General features: G+C 49.2%; 1 protein-coding gene across 8 annotated transcripts in view; it reads left to right on the forward strand.

Moving 5' to 3' along the window:
* LOC127586347 (homeobox protein Meis1-like) overlaps positions 1–26,469 on the forward strand; it is a 278,364-nt gene that overhangs the window by 249,344 nt on the left and 2,551 nt on the right. For 4 of the 8 annotated variants that reach the window (XM_052044216.1, XM_052044218.1, XM_052044219.1 and 1 more), the window contains 2 exons: positions 19,335–19,393; positions 21,932–22,021. In XM_052044216.1, coding sequence (XP_051900176.1) covers positions 19,335–19,393; positions 21,932–22,021 — 149 coding nt within the window. Of the gene's footprint in view, positions 1–19,334; positions 19,394–21,931; positions 22,022–22,297; positions 22,395–26,469 lie in introns of all 8 variants that reach the window. The other 4 variants (XM_052044222.1, XM_052044224.1, XM_052044223.1 and 1 more) reach the window with 3 other exon arrangements.

Genomic DNA, 26,469 nt, shown 5'->3' on the forward strand with positions numbered 1-26,469 from the left:
GCTTAGGGTGGTGACAGCGTGTTGATCGAGCGGGCTGCTTTGTCCTGGATTCCGTCAAGCTTGTTGATGGTTGTTGGAGCTGGACTCCCCCAGGCAACTGGGGACAATTCTGTCACATTCCTGACTTGTTCCTTGTAGCTGGAGGGGAACTTACGCCTGAGGGGGGGTCAGGAGGTGAATCACCCACTCAGGATACCAGCATCTGACCTGCTCTTGTAACCATGGTTACTTATGTGCCTGTTGTGTGCCTGAACCCCTCCCCTACAGACACCATGCTTGTCCTCTCTGGTCACACCACCCAATCACATACCTAATCCCTGTCGTCCCAGCTCCCAACCCTAACACTGGACTGATCCCACTTGGAGTTCCCCCAATTACACCCCCAACAACTTCAGGGCCAGTTCTGCCTGTCTGACTCCAGACCCTCTCTGTCGTTCCCCCACCCACTGTGACCCGAGCCTCCCTCACTGCAGAGCCAGTGGAAGGGAAAGCCCTGTGTGTGGGTGCATGTCTCGGGGTGTATGTCTCGGGAAGATGGCACCGGGCAGACAGAGGAAAAGATTCAAGATGTGTTCAAAACTTCCCTTAAGAAATGCAACATCCTCACTAAATGCTGGGAATCTCTGGCTCACAATGGCCCGTCAAGGTGGGGAAATAATATTGGGGATGGTGTTGAGAAACTTGAGTCCATGCATTGGGAGCCACACAGTAAGCAGTGGGAATAGGCCACCTCGCAAACAGCCCACCTGCCCACCTGCTCCATCAGGCACCTCCTGCCCTGTCAAGAAGAAGTGGGTGAGGCCCTTAATGAGATCTCATATCAGTATCGAGCAAGGGGAAGCACTGCCTGGGGTGGTGGTGGAGGCAGATACATTGAACAGGTTCAAGAGCTTGTTGGATAGGCATATGGAGGAACGTGAGATAGAGGGATATGCGGGAGGAAGGGGTTAGGTAGTGTGAGGGTGGTCTGAGGGACGGCACGACACGGTGGGCCGAAGGGCCTGTTTTGTGCTGTATGGTTCTATGGTTCTATGGAAGGATGATGGGGAGGTTGGGGATGGGCATGATGATATTCCAGGGCATGTTGATGATAAGGAGGAGGAGTTGGGCGTCTTGGGAAACATTAAGGTGGATAACTCCACAGGGCCAAATGGGATCTATCCCAGGATACTGAGGGAAGCAAGGGAGGAGATTGCTGGGGCCTTGACTGAGATCTTTAGCTACGGACAAGGTGTCAGGAGACCATAGAATAGTCAATGTTGTTGCTTTGTTTAAGAAGGGTGACAGGGACAAACCAGAACATTATAGGCCAGTGAGCTATACGTTTGGAAGTTATTGGAAAAGATTCTTATGGATAGGATCTACTCACATCTGGAAAAGCATGGACTTATTAGGGATAGTCTGCATGGCTTTGTGCGGGGGAGGTCATGTCTCACAAATCTGATTGAGTTTTTTGAAGAGATGACGAAGATGATTTATGAGGGTAGGACAGAGGATGTTGTCTGCATGGACTTCAGTAAAGCGTTTGACAAGGTCCCTGATGGTAGGCTGATCCAAAAGATGAAGGCACTGGGATTGGCGGTGAGTTGGTAAATTGGATCCAAAATTGACTTGGTCAGAGAAGGCAGAGGGTAGTGGTGGAGGGATGTAATTCTGACTGGAGGTCTGTGACCAGTGGTGTTCCACAAGGATCAGTGCTGGGAACGTCTGTTGTAATATGATTTGGATGGAAATATAAGTGGTCACTTCATAAGTTTGCAGATGACATGGAAATCAGTGGAGTTGTAGATAGTGAGGAGGTTTGTCGAAGGATTCAGCTGGATATAGTTCAGTTGGAAATGCGGGTGGAGAAATGGCAGATGGAGTTTAATCCGGACAAGTGTGAGGTGTTGCACTTTGGGAGGTCAAAAGTCTGAGGAAAGTGTACAGTAAATGGCAGGACCCTTAGCGCACTGATGTACAGAGGGATCTTGGGGAGCAAGTCCAGAGCTCCCTGAAAGTGGCAACACAAGTAGACAGGGTGGTAAAGAAGGCGTATGACATACTTGCCTTCATTGGTCGGGGCATTGAATAGAAAAGTTGGCCAGTCATGTCGCAGCTGTATAAAACTTTGGTTAGACTACAATTGCATGTTGCTCTGGTCACCACATTACAGGAAGGATGTGGAGGCTTTAGAGAGGGTTCAGAAGAGGTTCACCAGGAATTTGCTTTAGTTAGAGTCTATTAGCTATAAGGAGAGGTTGGACAAACTTGGATTGGTTTCCCTGGAGCATCGGAGGCTGAGGGGGGACCTGATCGAAGAATATACACTTATGAGAGGAATAAATAGGGTAGGCATTTGGAGTCTTTTTTCCTACTTGCAAGTGTCAAATATTAAATAGCATAGGTAAGGAGGGAGGGGAGTTTAAAGGAGATTTGCGGGGCAAGTTTTTTTACTCAGAGAGTGGTAGGTGCCTGTAACACACTGCCGGGGAGCTGGTGGAAGCAGATATGACAGCAATGTTTAAGAGACAGTTAGACAGACAAATGAACAGGAGGGGGTGGGGGAGTACGGACCATGTGCAGGCAGATGGGATTAGCTTAGATTGGCGTTATGGTTGGCGCAGATATTTTATTTTAGATATTTATTTATTTATTAGTCACATGTACATCGAAACACACAGTGAAATGCATCTTTTTGCGTTACTGAGAATGCGCTGGGGGCAGCCCAAAAGTGTCGCCACTCTTCCGGCGCCAATATAGCACGCCCACAACTTCCTAACCCGTACGTCTTTGGAATGTGGGAGGAAACCCAAGCACCTGGAGGAAACCCATGCAGACACGGGGAGAACGTACAAACTCCTTACAGACAGCGGCGGGAATTGAACCCGGGTCGCTGGCACTGTAATAGCGTTATGCTGACCGCTAGACTACACGAAGGGCCTGTTCCTGTGCTGTACGGTTCTATGCTGGCCTCATCAGCCACCTCAGAACCCACAAAACCAAACAGGAAGCAAATCCTTCTGAAACCCAATGGACTGCCTAAGGAGGAAAAGGAGAAGGTCCCATAAAGCACAAAATCTTGGAGCTGGCTTCTGTCCCTCACACTGTGACACTAGTGAGTCTGTCTCGGAGTGGAAGAACAAGGCCACTGCTTTTAGTACAGCAGCTGAAGCTGTGAGTTCACCTGTCCCACCAAAGTTCCTGCTCCGCACTCTCTCATGAGAAACCCTTCTGTACACTGTGCACTTCACATTCAAGGAATAATTCCCATCCAATCCACTGAAGCTGATGCAGGCTTCCTTTCATATGTTTTTTAACTTTCTAACAAAAATGATAGCCCAGATATCGGATTCTGTAACACTGTCCTTTTCAGCATAACGACATCTTATGTGGATTAGTTGGTGACAAGGAGGCAGTGGCGATGTTCGCTCTGACACGGATTGGTGTGCCTGAAATTCCACCAAGTTCTTTCCGTTGTGTTTCACTCGTGTGATCACGATGTGAGTGCAAGGGGGACTGCGTCGGCCTGTGATAGTGCAAGAGGAGTGTCAGCCTGCGTGGGGGTTTTGCCTAGTTTGGCTGTATTACTTCTCATGGATAGGCTGGGATAGCAGGTGAGGTTTTGGGGCTTATTCCGTGTTGATGAGCCGGATGGAGCTTGGTTGGTTGTTTGATGATTGTTCAATTGACCGGGAGGCCTTAGTTGCCACATTCCACTCACAGAGGGGACAGTGAGGAAACTGTCACTTCCCACCCCAAGGAATGTATTCGAGATCCAGTGGTAAGACTCACCAGCCTCAAAGGACACAAGTGATTACAAACAAAATGGTTGGCACGGCGGAACCTCACGGCTTCACGGCTTCAGTGACTCAGGTTTGATCCTGACTTCCAGTGCTGTCCATGTGGAGTTTGCACGTTCTCGCTGTGACCGTGTGGGTTTCCCCTGGGTACTCCGGTTCCCCTCCGCATCCCAAAGGTTTATTGACCACCAGTGTAAATTGTCACTAGTGTGCAGGTGAGTAGATGGGCATGTGAGAGAGAACAGGTTGAAGGGAGATAGGGCGATAGGATTCCTCTGAGAGCCAGCTTAAACCAGATGGGCCAAATGGTCTCCTTCTGTGTCCGAAGAGAAAAATAGGCAACGTCGCCATTTAATGGAACACATCTTCATATCCTGCTCTTGACACAAATGTGGAGGGGAGGAAATTTGTTCGAGCTGAACTCCCTCTTCCGAAATTCCAGGCGGCAGCTTACAGAACTCAAACCCAACTTATTAAGTTGTTGCAGCCATCAGGAGAAAGAAGAAGATCATCACATTACTGACTCCCGTGTGCTGCTTCGAACGCTTCATGCGATTCCTTCCTCACCTTTGGCAACCCAAGATGATTTAAGCGCATGCAATCAGTTTATCAGAAGCATGTTCGCAGCATCTAGTGGCTGTGATGGGAAATGCATGCTTGATTTTGAAGGAGTTTTTTAAAGTCAGACTTTCTCCTGCTCTGGATGAGAAAGGAGGGGACTCACTCCAGCTTGAAACCCACGAACCTCTGGGCAACATCTGTAATGTCTCAAGAAGGCATGTGGCACCCTTGCCTCCATAAGCCGTGGCGATGAGCACAAGAGCTGGGACGTCATGTTGCAGTTATACAAATCGTTGGTTAGGAACGCTTGGAGTACCGTGTGCAGTTCTGGTCGCCACACCACAGGAAGGACGTGATTAAGCTTGAGAGGCTGCAGAAAAAATTCACAAGGGTGTTGCCTGGACTGGAAGGATTGAGTTATTAGGAGGAATTAAACAAACTGGGACTGTTCTCTCCGGAGTGAAGGAAGCTGAGGGGTGACCTTGTGGAGGTTTATAAAATTATGAGTGGCATAAATAGGGTAGACAGTCACGATCTTTTACCGAGGGTAAGGGAGTCTAAAACTAGAAGGAACAGGGTTTAAGATGAGAGGGGAAGGATTTAAAGGGGACCTGAGGGGCAAGGGTAGCGTAGCAGTTAGCGCGACGCTATTACGGCGCCAGCGATCGGGGTTCGATTCCCGTCGCTGTCTGTAAGGAGTTTGTACGTTCTCCCGCGTCTGCGTGGGCTTCCTCCAGGTGCTCCGGTTTCCTCCCACATTGCAAAGACGTACGGGTAGGTTAATTTGGGTTTAAAATGGGCGGCGCAGACTCGTTGGGCCAGAAGGGCCTGTTACCACACTGTGAGTAAATTTTAAAAAATAAAAATGAAAGTTTCTCCATTTTGAAGGTAGTGGGTACATTGAACAAGCCACCAGAGGAAGTAGTACAGGAGGGAGCAACACTTAAGAAAACATTTAGGCAGGTACATGGCTAGGAAAAGTTTAGAGGGATATGGACCAAATGCAGGCAAGTGTGATTACTGTAGATAGGGCATCTTGGTTGGTATGGATGAGTTGGACCAAAGGGTCTGTTTTCATGCAGTATAACCCTATGAATCTAAATCAGGTTGTTTGGGGTGAAGTTGAGGGGTAATAAAACATTGAAGGGAGGACTGATCTTCTGGATGGAGTGTAATAGAGTTCAGCAGTGACTCTTGCTGTATTTTCAGATGACAGGATGCTGTAAATAGTAATTGTGGTTGACATATCTGCTGTCCTGTGCTGCTCTAATAGTGTTCCACTGCTCTGGTGCATCATCAGTGTCTGTATTTTATCATTTTAAAGCTCACATCCTCAGTTTAAATCCCTCCAGGGCCTGACTCCTGATCTATAATCTCTAAGATATCTGCCCTCTTCCAGTTCCGAGCCACTTTCATGCCCCTGTATTTAACAGCTCTCCCGCTGAAGGCCTGAGGTTCCTAATCTTCTCTCCCCTCCCATTCAGAGGCTCCTTAAAAACTGCTTCTTATTGTCATCTGACCTCATACCTCATTACATAGAGTGATTCGTGTAACACTGCTTTGAGGTAATTTGTGGCATTTTCCTACAGCAATGTTACCTCAAACGATGATGTTTTTATAATTCATTTTCAGGATGTGGTATTCCCGGCAAGGCCAGCATTTATTGGCCATTCTCAGTTACCCTTGAAGATATGATTTCTTTATTAGTCACATGTACATCGAAACACACAGTGAAATGCATCTTTTGCGTAGAGTGTTCTGGGGGCAGCCCACAAGTGTCTCCATGCTTCCTGCACCAACATAGCATGCAGACAATTTCCTAACCCGAACGTCTTTGGAATGTGGGAGGAAACCGGAGCACCCGGAGGAAACCCGCACATTCACGGGGAGAACGTATAAACTCTTTACAGACAGCAGTTGGAATTGAACCCAGGTCACTGACGCTGTAATAGCATTACGCTAACTGCTACGTTACTGTGCCGCCCTTGAGAAGGTGGGAGTGAGCTGCCTTATAGAACCACTGCAGTCCTTCTGGTGAAGGTGCTCCCCCAGTGCTGTTGGATAGCAAAAAGTTGTTTTTGTTCCATCATTAATGGCTCTCCAATCATGCCTTTTTAATTCCCCTCTGAGCTTATACATGGATGTGGGTCAGAACAGAGACCAGGAGATTACGATTTATTCGAGACTCTGTGGTAGTCTGGGAGTGTTGGCAACACTACACAGCCTAAAGAGGTTGAGAGAATATTGACCTGAAAGTAACATCTGACTGCTAGTCTTGCACAGGAACTGAACTCAAGTCGCCAGTCTTCAGGAACATCTTGGAATGACATCATTCACGGGCTTCGTACCTGGTAACTTCTGTAGTTAACTGAATCTGAGATCTTTCAGGCCGCAGTAACAACACAGCTTCTATTACTATCATGACCTTGATGTCTCAGGCAAACCCAGTAAGGTCCCAGGCACGTTGTTTGTGACCAGTGCTTTCCTCTTCTCAGGCAGCCCCTTGGGTTCGAGGATGACTTGCTTCTTCTCCAGTTCTGTGGGATCTGAGCTAGCTGATAAGGCCAATGTGGGAACTGCAGACTCTTCTACAGAAGGGGCAGGAGGTGACAGACGGGACAGGCAGTAGGTAGTTGTGAAGTGGGTCACTCCTTCCACCACTTATACAGGGCGCCTGATGTATGGCCTCGATGTTCTTAATACCGTCCCAAATGCTCCTTCTCCATTCTCCGGTCACCCACCAGAGATTCAGGGAAGATGTTGCATTTCTTTAAGGAGTACATCCTTAAATCTTTTCGTCTGTCCATCTGCTAATTTCCTCCCACGACAGAGCTCAGAATAGAGCATCTATTTTGGGAGTCTGGACATGTGAGCGATGTGGCCTGCCCAGTGTAGCAGTGGGAGTAACGGTGGCCTCAGTGCTGGGGATGTTGGCCTAGGGGGGAGGGGGGGGGGGAAGGGAAGGGGGCATTGATGTTGGTTGGCTTATCCTTCCAGTGAATTTGGAGGATTTTGCAGAGGCAGCACAGTGGTATCTTTCCACAGTTTTGAGACGCCTGCTGTAGTCAGGGGTCAGCACTTTAGGAGCAGGACACCACACGGGCTCTGGAAGCAGTGCTTGTTTCGAAATTTGAGGTTGTGATTTCAACCCTCCCCTCAAATGTCACTCCCTTCCCTCGTAATCAATCCAGACACGCGGGAGAAACGTTATAGCGAGAGATAGCGAGTGGAGAAATTCACATTTATCACCAGCATCAAACATGTGCGATGCCACTGCTCTCAGTGGAACTCACCTCCCCACAGCCAGTCCCAGTACATACAGCACAGGAACAGGCCCTTCAGCCCACCATGTCTGTGCTGACCATGATGCCAAATTAAACTAATCCCTTCTGCCTGCACATGGTCTGCATCCCTCCATTCCCTGCATATTCATGTGTCTATCTAAAAGCCTCTTAAACACCACTATCATATCTGCTTCCACCACTCCCCCTTACTGCCTGGTCCAAGCACCTACCACTCTCCGTGTAAAAAAAAACTTGCCTTGTGCATCTCTTTTAAACCTTCCCCCTCTCACCTGAAAACTATGCCCTCTAATATTCAACGTTTCTACCCTGGGAAAAAAACTCTGTCTACCCTGTCTATGCCTCTTATAATTTTATAAGCTTCTATCAGGTCTCCGCTCAGCCTCCGATGCTCCAGAGAAAGCAACCCAAGTTTGTCCAACCTCTCCTTACAGCCCATACCCTCTAATCCAGGCAGCATCCTGGTGAACCTCCGCTGCACCCTCTCCAAAGCCTCCACATCCTTCCTGTAATGGGGCGAACAGAACTGAACACGATACTCCACATGCGGCCTGACTAAAGTTTTAGGCATCTTCCACACTCTGATGAGTGGGAGACTTAATAATGTGACAATGTAATTTTTGTATTTTAACTATGCAGTCCCTGGAATTATTGGAGAATAAGAGACCAACCCTCTGCTCAATGAGCTTATTCAAGGTTTTGGTCCCTCTCTCCCACTCCTGTAAAAGCAAGGATTAAACATTCCTAGGTAGGGAGTTCTGAATCTGGACCACCTGCTGGTTGTAAATGTTTTTCCTCCTGTCACCTTTGGCTATTTTGCCCTCCATACTGTCTTATATTGGTGTTCCCCATTTCTTGACCCTTCTGCCAATGGGAACTGAGTTTCTTTATTAATTCTCTGGACACAACAAATACTTTCAGAACCTTCTACCAAATGTCCTCTTTGGCTGTCCATCCCCAAACAGGACAGCCCCAGCTTCTCCTGCCTAACCTTGTATCTGAAATCCCACATTCAAGTAAATCCTTCCTGCACCATCTCCAGGAGCTCTACATCCTTCACTGGCACAAAGCTCTAGACGTGACCAACCCAGTATTTAAACAGAGGTTTAAAGCACAGGGTATTGAGGGTAATATACTGGCATTGATGAGGATTGTTAACCGAGAGGGAAAGGAGAATAAGAATGAATGGGATATTTTCAGATTGGGAGGCTGTGACTAGTTGGGTGTGCAGGGATAGGGGCAGGCACGGTAGTGTAGCGGTTAACGTAAGGCTTTACAGCGCCAGTGACCCAGGTTCGATTCCCGCCACTGTCTGTAAGGAGCTTGTACATTCTCCCCGTGTCTGCATAGGTTTCCTCCGGGTGCTCCGGTTTCCACCCACATTCCAAAGACGTACGGGTTAGGAAGTTGTGGGCATGCTATGTTGGCGCCAGAAGCGTGGCAGCACTTGGCTGCCCCCAGAAGACTCCATGCAGAAGATGCATTTCACTGTGTTTCAATGTACATGTGACAAATAAAGATATCTTATCAGTCCTGGGGCACAAGCTGTACACAACCAGTATCAGTGGTTTTGATGAGAGGATCAAGTGCATTATATCCAAGTTTACTGATGATAATATCTGGGTGCCAGTGAGGAGGATGCAGAGAGGATATAGGCAGGAGATTGAATGGATGAAGACCTGGCAGATAGAGTATAATGTGGAAAAATGGGAGTTCATCCGTTTTGGCAGAAAGATTTAAAAAGCGGGAGATTAAGAGTCTGGCACATGAATATACAAAAAGTAGAGGGATATGGACACTGTAGGCAGAGGGGATTAGTTTAGTTAGGCATTTACTAGTTTAATTAGTTCAGCACAACATGGTGGGCCAAAGGGCCTGTTCCTGTGCTGTACTGTTCTGTGTTCTATGTCTTTTCTAAATGGTGAGAGACTGAAAGGTGTTGGCATTCAGAGGGATGTGGAAATCCTTGAACACAAACCACTGAATGTTAACACACAGGTACTGTGAGCAATGGGGCAGGCAAGAGATGGGGGGGGCCTCAAATGCGACAAGATTTGAGTACCAGAGTAGAGATATCTCGTTGCAATTTTATAAAGCCCTGGTGAGACGCCCTCAATACTGTGTACAGATCTGGACTCCCGAACTAAGGAAGGACATTTTGCAATGGAGCAAGTTCAGTAGCTTGATTCCCAGGATGGAGCTTTATCCTAGGAGGTTAGGAAGTTGTGGGCGTGCTATGTTGGCACCGGAAGCATGGCAACACTTGTGGGCTGCCCCCAGAACACTCTACACAAAAGATGCATTTCACTGCGTGTTTCAATGTATATGTGACTAATAAAGATATCTTATCTTACTAGGGAGACTAGGCCTTTACTTTATTGAGTTTCAAAGATTAAGAGGTAAAATGTAAAAGGTTGGACAGGGTAGATGCAGGGATGATGCTTCCCTTGCCTGGGGTGTCTAGAACCAAATAAAGGGTTGGCCAGTCAGGACTGAGGTGAGAAGAAATTGCTTCACTTGCGGTGAATCTTTGGAACTCACTCCCAAGAGGACTGTGGAAGCCCAAATGGACATCAGAGGAATCAAGGGATATGGGGCTAGTACTGGTAAAAGATCAGAAGTGATCTTATTGAATGGCAGAGCGGACACGAGGGGCCGAATGGCCTACTCTCCATCTTTTTTCTTTGGACACAAAATTGGCTTGGTGGTAAGGAGAGGGTGGTAGTGGAGGTTGTTCTTCAGACTGGAGGCCTGTGACCAGTGGTGTTCCGCGGAGACTGGCGCTGGGTCCTCTGTTGTATGTTATACATATTACGGATTTCAATGAGAATGCCGGTGACGTGGTTAGTAAGCTTGCAGATGACACCAAAGTTGATGGTGCTGTCTATAGATCCAACAGGATCTTGATCAACTGGGAAAGTGGACCAAGGAATGGCAGATGGACTTTAACTCAGACTAGTGTGAAGTGTTATATTTTGGGAAGTTAAACCAGGGCAGGACTTGCACAGTGAATGACAGGGGCCTGGAGGGTGTTATAGAACAGAGGACTACATAGTTCCCTGAAAGTGGTGACACAGGGTGATGTAGAAGGTGTTTGGCTCTCTTGCCTTCATCAGTCGGGGCACTGAGTACAAGAGTTGGGGTGTCATGTTACAGCTGTACAAATTGTTGGTGAGGCAGCACTTGGAGTATTGTGCGCAGTTCTGGTCACCCTGCTACAGGAAGGATGTCACTAAGCTAGAAAGGGTGCCTAAAAGATTCACAAGGATGTTGCCTGGACTGGTGGGCTTGAGTTATAAGGAGAGACCAGATAGGCTGAGACTGTTTTCCCCGGAGCCCAGAGGTGACCTTATAGAGATATATAAAGTCTGAGGGGCATAGATAAGGTAAATCGTCACAGTATTTTTCCCAGGGTAGGGGAGTCTAAAACTAGAGGGCTTGAGTTTAAGGTGAGAGGGGAAAGATTGAAAAGGGACCTAAGGGGCAACTTTTTCACACAGAGGGTGGTGGGTAAATGGAAAGAGCTGCCAGAGGAAGTGGTAGAGGCGGGTACAATTACAACATTTAGAAGACATGTAGACAGGTACATGGAGGGACTTGGGCCAAATGCGGGTAAGTGGGACTAGCTGAGGCAGGCATCTTGGTCGGCATGGACGAGTTGGGCTGAAGGGCTGGTTTACACGCTGTATAACTCGATAATCTATAAGTTATAAAACCCAGGATCCCACCCGCCTTTTTAAATCAGTTTCTTAATCCACCCTGCTCCCCGCTCGCTCACACACATCAGGTCTCTCCACTCCCGCACAACCAGAAACACGAAATCTTGGAAGCAGCACGTGGGTGATCTCTCTCCTCCTGACCTTTCACCTCACGCGCTTGGGGCGCCTGGTACGCTGCCTGTTTAATTCCATAGGGCACGTGTCATAGAAGACGTAGAGCATAGAACAGTACAGCAAAGGAACAGGCCCTTCGGCCCACCAGGTCTGTGCTGAAAATGATGCCAAATTAAACAAGTTCCTTCTGCCTGCACGTGATCCATATCCTTCCATTCCTTACGTATTCATATGTCTATCTTAAGGGCCTCTTGAATGCCATTATTGTATCTGCTTCCACCACCGCCCCTGGCAGCTCGTTCCAGGCACCCACCACTCTGTGTAAAAACTTGCCTCGTACATCCCCTTTAAACTTTCCCTCTCTCACCTTAAAACCATGCCCTCCCAGGCTCAACATTTCTACCCTGGGAGAGAGACTCTGATTGTCTACTCTATCTATGCCTCTCACAATTTTATAAACTTCTCTCAGGTCACCCCTCAGTCTCCGACGCTCCAGAGAAAACGACCCAAGTTTGTCCAACCTCTCCTGATAGCTCATACCCTCTAATCCAGGCAGTATCCTGGTAAACCTCTTCTGCACCCTCTCCAAAGCCTCCACATCCTTCCTGTTTCCTTGGCCACTTCTGTGTCCTCCTGTCCTCTCCCCCGAGAAAAGAAGAGAGAAGGCCGATGCCCTAAGTTATCCCTGCAGACTCGGGGTCTGACCCAGAGTGGACCTCAACAAGCCCAGGATTCCTCAGGCTGAAGGCAAGCTCCCAATGGGTTAGGTGACCCCAAGACACAGCTCGCCAAGAGCCAGTGGGCAACGACATATAAACCCCTCCGCAGTCACTTGCACAGCTTGGAGGGATTGTCTAACTTCAGCCAGGAATTTGTGCCACTGTAATTTCCGATCAGATTAGGCAGCATCTCCAGCTCCTGAGTGAGCTGTCAGTCGACCAGTCCTGGGCGGAAAGGCAAGGTCATTAAAGTGTTTAAATATTACTTAGAAAACCAGACTGCTGGTAATTTAATTTTCTACCATGACTAATATGCAGCTGTATCTCTTTTAAATTATCCTGACTTCAACACAATTATCTTCTTTACCCAGATTGAATTTCCTAAGTAGGATCGAGCATATTTCTTATGGCTCTGATTTTGACTGCCTCCTCTCCTACCACTGCCTTGGTACATACCCATGGTTGCCATGGTACCCACAGGTCAGTCACCATGGTGCGCACAGATCAGTCGCCATGGTGCCCACAGATCAGTCGCCATGGTGCCCATGAGTCAGTCAACATGGGTAAGTTGCCATGGCACGCCATTGGTCAGTACCCACAAATCAATTGCCATGGTACCTGCTACTAGATGCCCATAGTATCCGTGGGCCAACTGCAATGTTACTCACTGATTGGTCACCATGGTACATGCAGGTCAGTTGCCATAGCCCCACTAGCCCATTACCATGGAATCCACAGCCTTTTTGGTCGAGTACCCATGGGTGAGTTGACACAGGACCCGTTCATCATTTGCCATGGTATGTTCAGATCAGTTGTCTTGGTGTCCACTGCTCAGTGACTAGTAATCCTGTGTCAGTTCACTATCAACAACATTGCTGATACCGGGCCTATTGGAGTGGTATGGCACTTCTGCTGCTGTTGCCTGCTCTGGAACTTACATCACACAGTCCCCATGTAGTCCAAACCCTGCCAGACACGATTGGTCATCTGACACATCCATCACCTGATGCCCCACCTCCATAAACTAACCCCAATAGATACATCAGTACCCAACTGGACGTTGGGCAGACTGACCATTATCCCACATTTTTGGAACAAATAAGCAAAACTGTTAAAATTCTCCCCAAACCTGTGATATTTCTGCTACTCGTTGCTTCCAACTAACCTCAGCTCCCGGCGTCTCCTGGTGAACTCACACTGCCCGAGAGTCCATCCGAACACCTGCTGTTACATCTTCATGTCTGTGCAATCAAACCATCAATTTAACCAATTGTCAGGCCAATTAACAGGGTCAATTCTTAGCGATTTGACACCCTGGAGTTGTTTGAAGATGTGTGGAACTCACTCAGTGTTGAGAGGCAGCCCAGGCGATACTGAGTGACTGAACAGGGACAAGCCGCAGTGAAGTCAAATAGCCTGTGGCAATGAACCAGCGAGCCTTGTGCTGTAGCATTAACCATTGGCGCTGGAACTCACTGCCGCAAGTGGCACTAAAATCTCTATTTCTGCTCAATTTGCCCCACCCACCTTCCATTCTCCCTACCCCCTTCCCCATTCTCTACCCCCTCACACCCCCTCCCCTTTCCCACCGCCCCACCCCACCCCTCTTCTTTCTGCCCCCCAATACCCTCCTCAATCCATTTCTTCCCCACTCTCTCCAACTCCCTGACCCTGACCCTAACCTTAACCCGACTCACTCTCCTCCCTCCCCGCCCTCCCCTCACTCCCCTCCTTCCCCTGCCCTCCCCTCCCCCCACCCACCCCTCACTCCCTCCCCTCACTCCCCTGCCCTCCCCTCCCCTCCTTCCCCCACCCTCACTGCCCTCCCCTCACTCCCCTCTTTCCCCTGCCCTCCCCCCGCCCTCCCCTCACTCCCCTCACTCCCCTGCCCTCCCCTCCTTCCCCCACCCTCCCTGTCCTCCCCTCACTCCCCTCCCTCCCTTCCCTCCCCTCTTTCCCCACCCCTCCCCTCCCTCCCCTCACTCCCCTCCTTCCCCTGCCCTCCCCTCCCCTCCTTCCCCTGCCCTCCCCTCCCCTCCTTCCCCCACCCACCCTTCACTCCCCTCCCTCCCCTCACTTCCCTCCTTCCCCTGCCCTCCCCTCCTTCCCCCACCCTCCCTGTCCTCCCCTCACTCCCCTCCCTCCCTTCCCTCCCCTCTTTCCCCACCCCTCCCTCACTCCCCTCCCTCCCCCACCCTCCCCTCACTCCCCTCCTCCCCCCACCCTCCCCTCACTCGCTGTCCACCACGCTCAGCTGCCTATTCTCTCCTTTTGCCCCCACTCTTCCTTCACCCCCACTTTCAACCCTCACCTCCCTCTGCTCTGACCACCATCCCCTCTATCCCCATCACCCCTCTCCCCTCTCACTCATGCCTCACCTGTTCCCTCTCTTCAGCTTCTCCTTCTCACCTCCCTCCACTGTTGTCTTCCTCCCCTAGTCTCTCCCCTGTCCTGTGTCCGGTCTCCTCTGCACCCCCCCTTTCCTCGCCTCACAATCACTCACCCCTACACGTCCAACTCAAAGCCTCCCCTACTCCCACCCCTCTCCCCTTCCCCATGTCCCTCCCCCATCCCACCTTTCCCCTCACCCTCACTCTCCTTTGCCAGTTCCTCCCCTTCCATTCTGTCTATTGACCCCATTGTCCTTTGAAGTATCTCCATCCCCTCCACTCCAGCGTGCACATCCTGTGATGTGGGGAACACACCAAGACCTTTGGATGACCAGGAACCATTCGAGCTGTCCACCCCCAAGGACTTCACTCAGATTGGGCTTGTTTCAAGTGCTTCAAGGGCCAAGTAACTTTGATATCTGCTGGTGACCCTTACCAACGACTTATGGCATCTTCTGTGTGCTAGGTTGTTGCATACCAATGCCCCATGTTTGTGTCTCGCAGTCTGGGTCTGGGGCAGACCTGAACTGGGCCTGCAGACACTGGAAATCTGAAACAAACAGTAAACGCTGGAAACACTCAGCAGATCAGGCAGCATCTGTGGGGAGAGGAGCAGAGTTAGTGTTTCAGGTCAAAGATCCTTCAGCAGGAAAATGGGAAAGAGAGAAAACAAGTTGGATTGAGGTTTACGATCACTGAGGTGATCTCTGGCCTAGTAGATCCCCACGTCCAGAATATATCACTGTATGTGCAGTGGATCCCTGTGCCAAAGAGTGAAACCCAGAATAGATCCCACTCAGAGTGATCCCAGCACTTACAATGACTTAAATGGATCCCAACACCCAGAGTAGATCCCCACACCTGGAATTATCCTTGTTTTCATAATAGATCCCTGCAGCAAGGGTGGAACCCAATGCCCGGAGTAGAACTCTGGATCTGGAATGGGTCCATATACTTGCACCCGGAGTGGATTCCCAATATGGACTGGAGAATGTTATAAATAGACAGAGGACATCACAAACAGGGATCCATTCCAGGGGTCAGAATCCACACTAGGTCCAAAAAGCAAGATGCTGCAGGAACTCAGCAGGTCAGGCAGCCCCTGACGAGGGAAGTGGACAGTCGACCTTTCGGGTCGTGACCCTGCATCAGCAGTCCAGACCGAAACGTCGACTGCTGATGCAGGGTCCGTTTCCCTCCACAGATGCTTCCTGACCTTCCGAGTTCCTCCAGCAGTCTGTCGTTTGCTCCAGATTCCAGCATCTGCACCTCTTGTGTCTCCCACTCCTGATCCAGTTGGTCACTGGAGGGTCAGGGATGGGATGGGGTGTGGTGGTGCATGGTTGGGGAGGGGCAATAAATCTCCTAGTTAGACCGCTATTGCCCCATCCACCATTTTGTTTTGCACCCACTGTAAATGAAACCTACAGCAGTTAAAGAATTAAATCCACACCCCCCTTCCACTGAACCCCAGTTCCCCTTGCTCTCCCAACCATCTCCATCCCAGCAAGGTCAGGGACGTGTGGAAACTGTAATAATGTGTCAAACAACAGAAAGAAAGCAAATTGGTAAAGTATTTTGCTCAGATATTACCTCACCTCCCTGTAGGAGAAAGGGGAGGGAGGATAAAATGTAAGCGAACATTTTTCTTCAGAAGAGTCACTGGAAATGAGCGCAGTTTGTTTTTTTCTCAAACGGTACAAGAAAAATGTGTCAGCTGCCATTCCAGGGAGAATACAAGCAGGTCAGTTCAATGCTTAGTAAAACAGAGCTGCTCTCCAATGTCCTTTCAGGCCTCGGGCTTCCCAGCTCCGCAACTGACTTGGAAGAAAATCATTAAAGGTTTCAAGCTGGCACTGCTCTCTGTGAGCGGAATGTGGGGCAGTGGCTGTATAATGGACCACAGCGAGCTTTTGTCAGGCGCTCAACCAGCTCAGACCAGGCAGGAAAGCTTCTTGCTTTGCCAGAATCCCCTTCAGCAACACACAGAGGAGAAAGGAGAGGGTTTGGTGGAGGGGCAGGAAGTGAGAGGGGTTGTGAGGGGTGATGTTTCTGGAAACAGTGCTTGGACGTTACAGAAATTCTGGTGTTTGGAGTAAAACCTGTCGGCTGGCACCACTCTCTACAGCTTACTGATTATGCCGCCCGCCATACAGTGTTCAGGTGCTCTCTCAGCTTCAGCCCGATGCTCCCCTGGCACCTACCCAACACGTTTAACCCTTTGCCTCCCTCAGGAACCACCTCCAGGACTCAAGTCCCATTGTGCACTAAATCCAGGCCAACTCTCCAGCACTGCACTGGGAGGGTACAGCACCTATCAGATGAAACGGTTCTGTTCACTCTTCCTGTGAAAGATCCCAGCGTAATGCTTTGAGAAATACCCTAATATTCCCACTGCAAAATTTACATCTCAGCCAACCTCACTGAAGCAGTTTTTCTGCCAGCTGTGGGAGCTTGCTGTGCGCAAATTGGCAACACTGCCCCCTTTCCTTTAATACAGTATTTCAAAGGGTCTTCATTGCTTCAAGATGCTTGAGGTTACAAACTCCCCTGCCTCTATTTCCTTTTCTCTCCCTCTTCTCTTTACTTTCCTGTTGAGAGTTGATGTGACCAGGCTGCTGTCCAGTGGCAACCGCTGCATACTTAACAGAGGGAAGGGTGTCCTGAAGAATTCCAAAAATGTGACCCGACCCCATCAAATCTCCCATGTCCCGGGTGAGGTGGCCAGAAGAAACGGCCTGTTCTCACCAAACACTGCAAACTAACCCCACCATCTAGTGAAACGCACAGACAGTGGCCGATGGGAGGGACCTATCCATCTGGGCCAAACCCATAGTTCCATGAATGCCAATGGATGCCCCCCCCCCCCCCCCAGCTTCACATGTGGAAGCTGTGTACCTCCTGTGCGAGGCAACGAAACGGATGGAAGGTCAGGTCAGGGAGGGAAAAAAAAGAATGAAATTCCTCTTGGAATTGGGAAGGGAGGAAAGAGAACTAAATTCCTCTGGGTTCAACTCGCACTCCTAGGAAACTTGTCTTGGGTTATTGCTCATCCCAGGGCACCAGGCTGACCCAGCCCATTGGAAATATTGTCCAGTGTCATCAGCCAGTGCCCTCCGTCTCTCTTACACACAGACTTTAGACAAGTTTCTGTTTATAAGCAGAAACACAAAAAAAAACTGGCAGGGAACAGGGAACTGAAACTGCAATGGAATCCCTGGATCTGGCTGGTGATCAGGACTGACTGGATTGTGGCCAGAAATCTCTCAATGACATTCCACTCAATACCCAGCATCTGGTTGCTGCTCTCTGCAGCCCCAGTGAACAACATCCTGAATCGCAGCCACTTCCTGTCACAAGGACCCTGCACTTCCTCCCATCAGGGTGTTCAACCAATGACGGCAGTGCTGATGTACTTGGTTCTTCCTGGGTTCACAGGTCAAGAAATGAGATCAAATTGTCCAAATGTTGTGAGTTGAGTTGGTGAAAGGATGGTGAAATTGATGTGATATTCAGCTCCCGATCAGTTTACTGTCATATACACCAGGGTGCAATGAAATTCCTTGCTTGTGTGAGGCTCACAGAGTATTGACGGAGAGAATGGTTGATGGCGTTTGAGTGAAAGGTTGATACGGAAGCCTGATCAACAGTAGAACCTGGATCAGGATTGGCTGCACGTCCTCCGGCCTGGAGTTCCACTGCTGCAGACTTTCGACCCAAAATGTCAATTCCTCACCCCCCACAGATGCTGCTTGACCCGCCGAGCTCCTCCAGCAGACCATTTGTTGCTAAAGGTTCACTCCCATTGCCAACATGCACGGTGGCTGCAGTGTGTACCATCCAGTAAACAGACAGCGGCTGTACGTTGAGATTACTCTGACAGCACCTCCCAAACTCACTACCACTACCGCAGGTTCAGAGGAACACCGTGTCCCACTGGTTCCCTTCAACACCAGCTACTGTCCTGATGCAGGTTCTCGACCCAAAATGTTGGCAATTCCTCCCCCCACAGATGCTGCTCAACCTGCTGAGTTCCTCCAGCAGATCAATTGTTGCTTCAGGTTCCAACATTTGCAGTCCTTTGTGTCCACCCACTATCCTGACTTGGAAATATATCACCATCTCTTCACCGTCACTGGGTCTAAATCCTGGAACTCCCTCCCCAGAAGGACTGCTGTAGATAAAGAGGGAGGCTCTCCACCACCTTCTCAAGGGCAGCTGGGGATGGGCAATAAATGCTGAACTTGTCAGTGACCTTGAAAAATCAAGAAAGAATAGGAATGATTTCAATGCAGCTTAAAAATAATGAGGGGAGGGAGGAATGGAGAGGAATGTATGTGATGAGTACATTCACTGTGCTGGGAGGAGGCTCTTGCAGAAGATGGACCCTTTGGCAATGACTGGGGATCAAGGACAACCTGTTGCTGCTCCGGCTCTGTTGACCTATGGGGGAACCACAAACTCTGGCACTGATGGGGTAGGAGATGGCTGGAGGGATGGGCGGTGGATGGTTTGTGAGGTGGTTACACAGGGTACACAGAGCTTCTGTGTGCTACCAATGCAAATGCTCAATACATGGTGCAGTAATATTCCAGTTCCTCAATGTGCTGAAGTCTGCACTCAACTCAGCCAAACTCTCCTGCACTGGACGATCACCAGAAACCATTCTCTCATCTCGCTTGTATCATCTTTATTGTCAGCTGTCACTTACCTGCTAACTCTGAGAACCCATGTCTCTCTAATTCAGGTTCATTAATGCAAGACGTCGCATTGTGCAGCCCATGATTGATCAATCAAATCGAACAGGTCAGATTCAATATTTATTTTGTACTTAAAATGAACAGTTCTCCCTCCTCGGGGCTTCTCAGTGGCATCTCAAGAGGAGTCCACTGTGGCCGTTAGAGCACCTTAGGGCTTCATTCCAAGCTCCGGTGCAGTGGGAACGTGAAGGGAGGGATGGGTGTGTAACATTCCAGCATTCCCAACTGTTGTAAGACAAGTTTGTAAGGTCTCAAAGGGCAAGGATTCTGGACAAAGTCTTTGGAGTTAAAATGATTTATTCGCAAAGGCAAACACGGGACAGGATGAATGGGAATGAAGGCACTCATACACACACGCACATGGGTGATCGTGAACATGGGGGAAATCGCAACAAGGGTGAGATGCACACACACACACAACAAACTGGGTACAAACAAATCAAGGAAGAAACAATATGGTGCCTGCCACCCCTCGACTCAGTGCAAGCATCGGCTCTACACTACCGGGAATCTACTTAGGATGCTCCTAACCCTTGTGGAACTGCGCACTCATACCAATGGTCTCTTCAGCATTGTTTCACAATTCCTGGAACAATCAAAAGAGAGTGAACCATGCACATGTGGCAATCTTTATAGTGCTGGAGGGCTGGGTGGTCCAGCCCAGGTAATTCAAACAAACCAATGGCTCAGGGCCAGGTACAAAGGTGTTTACAGAGGACAATGGTCAAGTGTGTGCACTAATGGATGGGTGGAGCCAGACCTTGATTGACGGTGATGTGACTTTTGACCAGGTGGTCAATGGTGTCATGTGACAGCCATGATCCTTCACAATATACCAACCCCAATCACTTCCAGCCTGAGCATGACTCCCAGATTCTGTCACAGAACTCCAGGCTCCCAGTTACGTGAACCACTTTTCATTAAGTGTATCGAGGGCAAAGTCTGAACGGTAAGGTTCACTCAATCCTTCACATTCATCGGTAAAGGGAAAGGATTTGCATTTCCATAGCACCTCCCACATGCTCCATACATCCTAGAGTGCTTTGTAGAATCGTTATGGCACAGGAGGAGGCCATTCAGCCCATCGGGTCAATGCCATTTCCCGATAAAGAAATTTCATCATTCCCCTTCTGTCCAGCAAGTTATTAACCTTTTACTCCACTTTAAAGAGTGGACAGGGCCTCAGGTTAATATCTCAGCCCATCAGTGCAGCACTCCCATAGCGTGTACTGGAGCATCAATCTGGAGTTTGTGCTCAGTTTTCCAGAGCTGAATTCAAACCCACAACCCTGTAGATAAAAGGGAAGAGTGCAGTCCACTGAGACACAGCCACCATGGTTCAATACCCCAGTGTTTGTGGCAGGGTCACCGAATCAAACGGTGTAGTACCACTGAGCAGGGAAGACCCAAGTCCTCTCTCGGTGTTCCATCCTGAAGGGCCCAGCTCTTTGAAGCTGATCCCCTCCTCTTCCTGGACAGTGCGTGTACCAGATCCTGGGAGGTTCAATGAAGGTGCAGCCCTCTCTCTGCCCTGCTGTCACCACTCAAGTACCCAGCGATCACGTCCAATTACTGGAATCCAGTGAAATGTGAATTCTGAACGGTGATGCCATCAACAAAGTTTATTACAGTGACTGCCCCTTTTGATGCTCAAACTGGACACTGAGACAATTGTCCCTAGATAACAGGCCCTCAGGCTAAATCCAGCGGCACAATCAGATACCACATCACACAAATAGGAGAATGCTTAGAGAATTCTATCTAAGCACATATGAGTGCCTATTTCCACTCAATGGTAGCCCTCTCCCTTGAGATCAAAGACTTTGAGTTCAAGTGCAGCTTTGGGCAGACATCCCACGGCACTGTCAGAAGTGCTGTCCTGTGCACATTCAATGACATGCTGAGAGGAAGTAAGAGAATGATCATTTTTGAGAGGAGCACAGGAAGATTCCACTGCCCTGACCAACATTCACCCCCTACCAAACACATCAATAGGATAATTGTCTCACCTGCTGTTTGCGAGACCTTCCTCTGCTCTTCATTCCTTCCAGATTCATCTTCCTAGCAACAGCAGTTTGAGGAAGAGAACGACACCGTGTAGAACCAGTTGAGATATCTCACTGTCTGCAGCTCCCACTCCCTACAGCAGAAGCTGTGAGCACCTGAATAGTATCAGCTGGTGGCTCGAAGCTGTGCATTTGATGTCCCAGCTGAGTGTGTTGGCGTCTGTCACTCTCTCCTCGTCCCCTCAGTTTTACTTTCACGTACAAAATGACCTACTACCGTTCCAATCCAGGTGAAGGGTCTTGACCCGAAACGTCGACTGTCCATTTCCCTCCATAGATGCTGCCTGACCCGCTGAGTTCCTCCAGCATTTTGCGTGTGCTGCTCCAGATTCCAGCATCAGCAGTCCCCTTGCGTCACCGTTCCTTAGCTGGTGACTTTCCCCGCCTTCCCTCCCCGCCTGTTCTAGAGCTGCCTTTATTTCATTTTTTTTTACCATGAATGCAAACCACAAGTAATCTCCAGGCTGTGAGGCGAATCCAAATGTCCAACTCATCGCAATTCTCTTCTCATCCCTCAGTAGGCCAGGGGGCGCCTTACAGTCCAGATGGTCAGCCGATGGGAGGGTTTGTCATGGATGGTCAGCAACACATGGGCATCCGGCCTCCAGGTAAGCTCCAAGCTACCGCCAGCTCCCTCGAGCATTCCTCTTCACCACCCCCCCCCCCCTCCTGTCTCACCACACATCCCATGGGAAGAAGCGATCTCATGACTATTATTATTTTACTTGCTCTCACCTCACCACCCCATTAACATTTAGTGGCACAGTTCTTAAGGTATTGAATGTCTGGGAGGTGGGGATAATCCTTTTGCTTCATCTTGTGGTCTTATGTTCTGACTATGGTGATATCCTGGCATGGTCTTGGATTGTTTATCTTCCTTCTAGGACCTATAGGTGGAGTGGGCATGAATATGGGCATGGAAGGTCAGTGGCACTACATGTAGGCCTCACCACTGTTACCCAATCGCAAAGCAAAGGGGAAGTAAGTACTGTCCCCATTGGGGGTGATTGTATTCTTTGTTTCCATCCTACCCAGGCATCTCTCTCTCCATCACCATTATCGTCCTTCTCGTCTTCCTCCTCATTACACAGCTAGATACGCCTAGTCCATCGTGCTTGTCTTGTCTTTTCTTTTTGTACATGAGTGTCCCGTCTTCCTTTCGACTCGCCGGGGGAGGCGAGCTGCTGAGGGCCCTCGGGCCCGCCCTCGCTGAGATGTGATGCAGTCTGCTGCAGGGGGTGGAGAGTGCCTGGAGGAGAGAGGAAGGTGACGGGGGTGGGCGGGTGCTTTCACTGTCCTCGCTGGGCCTGACCCAACCGCCAGCAAGTCACGTGGTGCCCCGACACCGTGACACAAGCAGTTCCTCTCCAAAGAGAACAATGCCATCTTCCAAAGAAAACCAGCTTGGTATTCAGTTTATAACTTAACTAGAACATAGCAATTAGCTGGTTTGTCCTGGATCTATCACTCTCTCCATCAACCTACCAACCTATCAGTCTCTCTAGCACTCTTTAATCACTGTCAGTCAATCAATCTCTCTCTCCCTCTATGAATCTGAAAATCTGTCAGTCTATCTCCACCCTTCTTCCAACAACTATCTCTTTTACTCATTTATCAGTATGTCGACCTTTAATGAAGGTGTCCATGAAACCATCAGCTGGTTGAGAGAATCCCCACTTAAATCTGCTGTCAGACTGTTGGTGACCACATTGGGGGTGGGGACAGCAGGTGGTGACCCCACAGGGACTGGGGAGAGGGGAGGGAGACCTGCAGCCCAAGGGATTTCAGGATTGGGTAAGGTTCAAAACTGGAGGGGTATGAGAGGTGGCACAGTGACAGGAGTCCTGCAACAAGTCAGGAGTGCCATGGACTACTCTCCGGATGAGCGCGGCACCAGCAACTGCCAAGAAGCTCAACACAAAGCGGTCCGCTCGATTGGCACCACCCGAGGCATTCATTCCCTCCACCTCCTGCTGTGGTGTGTGTCAGCTACAAAATGCACTGCAGTTACTTACCCAGAGAACTCAAATCTATGACCTCCACCAGCGGAGAAGACAAAGACAGCAGGTGCAAGGAGATGCCGCCACCTGCATGATCCCCTCCAAGATGCACACCTCCCTGACCTGGAAAGATATCGGCCGTCCTTCATCACAGCTGGGTCTAAAGTCATCCTTGATGGAGCTCCCTCCCCAAAAGCACCTCCACGGGAAGGACAGCGGTGGTTCAAGAAGGCAGCTCGCCCCCCACTTTCTCAGGGGTAGTTAGTGATGGGTAGTGAAAGCTCGCCTTGCCAGTGACACCCAGATGGTGAAAATTAATTGAGAAATTAATCTCTCAAGAACCAACCTGAAAATGGTTGTTCCCGCATCTCACTCCACTGAAGTATTTTCAGTTGCAAGATGTGAGAAAAACTGAACTTCCAACCCTATCTCTGCCTTTTCCCACGCCTCTGATTTGTCTGCCTCCTTTATCTCTTGAGATACTGCTTCCAAGAACATCTAGTGCTCTTCACAATACAAAAGACCTAAAAAACTAAACTTCTCAACCCAACTGCAATTAAGTGACCTTTGGATGTTCAGACCACTACGATTTTGTTATCTTAAATGGACAAGCAAGGCTGACACAACCCTACCTTAGAAGCAGAATCATATTGTATGTAACCTGTGTCAGGACTCTCCTGTGACCACCAACCAGCAATGGTCCCTCTGACCCATGAGCAATGTCAAAGAAGGACCATGAACAAAGTTCAATGTGCCTCTAGCGATGCCTGATGTCAGGGTTCACTTAAATTGGTAAATTGGTTTATTATTGAAACATGTACCGAGGTACAGTGAAAAACTTTGTTTTGCATGCCATCCATACAGATCATTTCATTACAACAGTACATTTCAAAACATCAGTACGTCAAGGCAGTTCAAGGAAAAACAATAACAGAATGCAGAATAAAGTGCTATAGTTACAGAGAAAGTGCAGTGCAGGTAGACAGTAAGGTGCAAGGTCATAACGAGGTAGATTGTGAGGTCAAGAGTCCATTTTATCATACTGGGGGACTGTTCAATAGTGGGATAGAAGCTGTCCTTGAGCCCGGTGGTACATGCTATCAGGCTTTTGTATCTTCTGCCTGATGGGAGGGGGGAGAAGAGAGAATGTCCCAGGTAGGTGGGGTCTTTGATTATGTTGGCTGCCTTACCAAGGCAGTGAGAAGTGTAGACAGAGTCCATGGAGGAGAGGCTGGATTCTGTGATGTCCTGAGCTGTGTCCACAACTCTCTGCAGTTTCTTGCGGTCCTGGGCAGAGCAGTTGTCGTACCAAGCCGTGATGCATCCGGATAGGATGCTTTCTATTGTGCATCGATAAAAATTGATGATAAAAGTTGTGCACTTGCGGAAGCCTCGTGCACCTTTGACATCCTTGCTGCGTTACAGGCAAATGTATAAACCTACAAAATGGGAGCAGGAGTTGACCGTTCAGCTCCTTGAACCTGCTCCCCCATTCATCAAGTTGACAGGTGATCTTCTATCTCAGCTCCATTCTCCTGCCCTGTCCCCATATTCCATGATTCCTTGAATATCCAGCAATCTATCAACCTTTGATTTGGAATGACTGAGAATCTACAGGCAGAGTTCTACAGATTCACCAGCCTCAGAGTGAAAAGATATCTTCTCATCTCAGTGCAAAATAACTTCCCACTTTTCCTGAGACCATGATCCCTGGCTCTAGATTCCTCAGCTATGTCAGTCAGGTAGCCTCCATGATATCTTCCCCCTCAGCCGCAAACACAGCCAGGGTTTTGCCGGGTGTCCTGGCCAATGTTCATCTCTAAGTCAACTGCACTACAACAAATTCTCTGGCCGCCATCACACGGCTGTTAGTGGGAGCTTGCTGTGCACAATTTGGCTGCCAGGTTCCCTGCAGTGTAATGGTGACCACACTTCAAAAGGACTTTATGCTTTTGAAACACCTCAGGACATCCCAAAGGAACTATGACGGCGCTATAGAAATACAAGTGAAACAAAGGACTGCAGATGCTGGAATCTAGACCAAACGCAGACTAGGTGACCGTTTCGCGGAACACCTGCACTCTGTTCGTAACCACAACCTACGTTTCCCTGTTGCCAGTCACTTCAACTCCCCCTCCCACATTATCGCTGATAGGTAAGTCCACGTCATCTTCCACTGCCAGGAGAATTCCAAGCGCAAACTAGAGGAACGGCACCTCATTTTCCATCTTAGAACCTTGCAGCCTGACGGCATGAACATCGAATTCTCCCACTTTAGGTAACCCCCACCCCCCTTCCCCACAACCCCCCCCCCCACCCACCCACCACACTTCTTCTCTTCTTCCCTTTCCTAGCCTTTTTTTTTCGTCTCTCTTCTTACCTTTGACCCATCCCCCGGTGGATCTGCTCTCCCCTCCTCCCCCACACCTGCCTCTCACTATCTCTTACCTGCATCTACCTACCGCCACCCTGTGCCCACCCCGCCTCCCCTCTTTTGTCCACCTATCACTGCTCTGCTTTTCACTCCTATATACTGGGCTTCCCCTTTTCCTATCTTCAGTCCTGAAGAAGGGTCCTGACCCGAAACGTTGACCGCCTGCCTTTCTCCGCGGATGCTGCCTGGCCTGCTGAGTTCCTCCAGCATCATCGTGTTTTTTGCCATAGAAATACAGGTCTTTTCCAATGGTGGGCTTGTGGGTGAGGGGCATTTGAAGGCAAAGTGTCTTACAATAAAGTCTCCAGAGTTGGGAAATTCAACCCCAGGACATCCAAGGATTTCACTACCATTTTAGTTTGCTATCAATGGAAAACATCTTTGAAAAGGAAGTTTCGAAGAGGAGAGAAGGGCCTGATCCAGACGGGGATGTTGAGCCAATGAGCTGAGGCAAATTAGCAAATCAATAGGAGGAACGTCAAGCATTAGGCACACACACAAGGCCAGACCTCCTTTGCCTGAGCTAATTGATAGTGGACCATTTAAGTACTCAGTCAATCGTACTGTGTCCGATTGAATTGACAGGGCAGGTATGCAAATACACTCATTAACATCTTGGATC

This window comes from Pristis pectinata, chromosome 35, assembly GCF_009764475.1.
Source record: "Pristis pectinata isolate sPriPec2 chromosome 35, sPriPec2.1.pri, whole genome shotgun sequence".
Taxonomy (NCBI): domain Eukaryota; kingdom Metazoa; phylum Chordata; class Chondrichthyes; order Rhinopristiformes; family Pristidae; genus Pristis; species Pristis pectinata.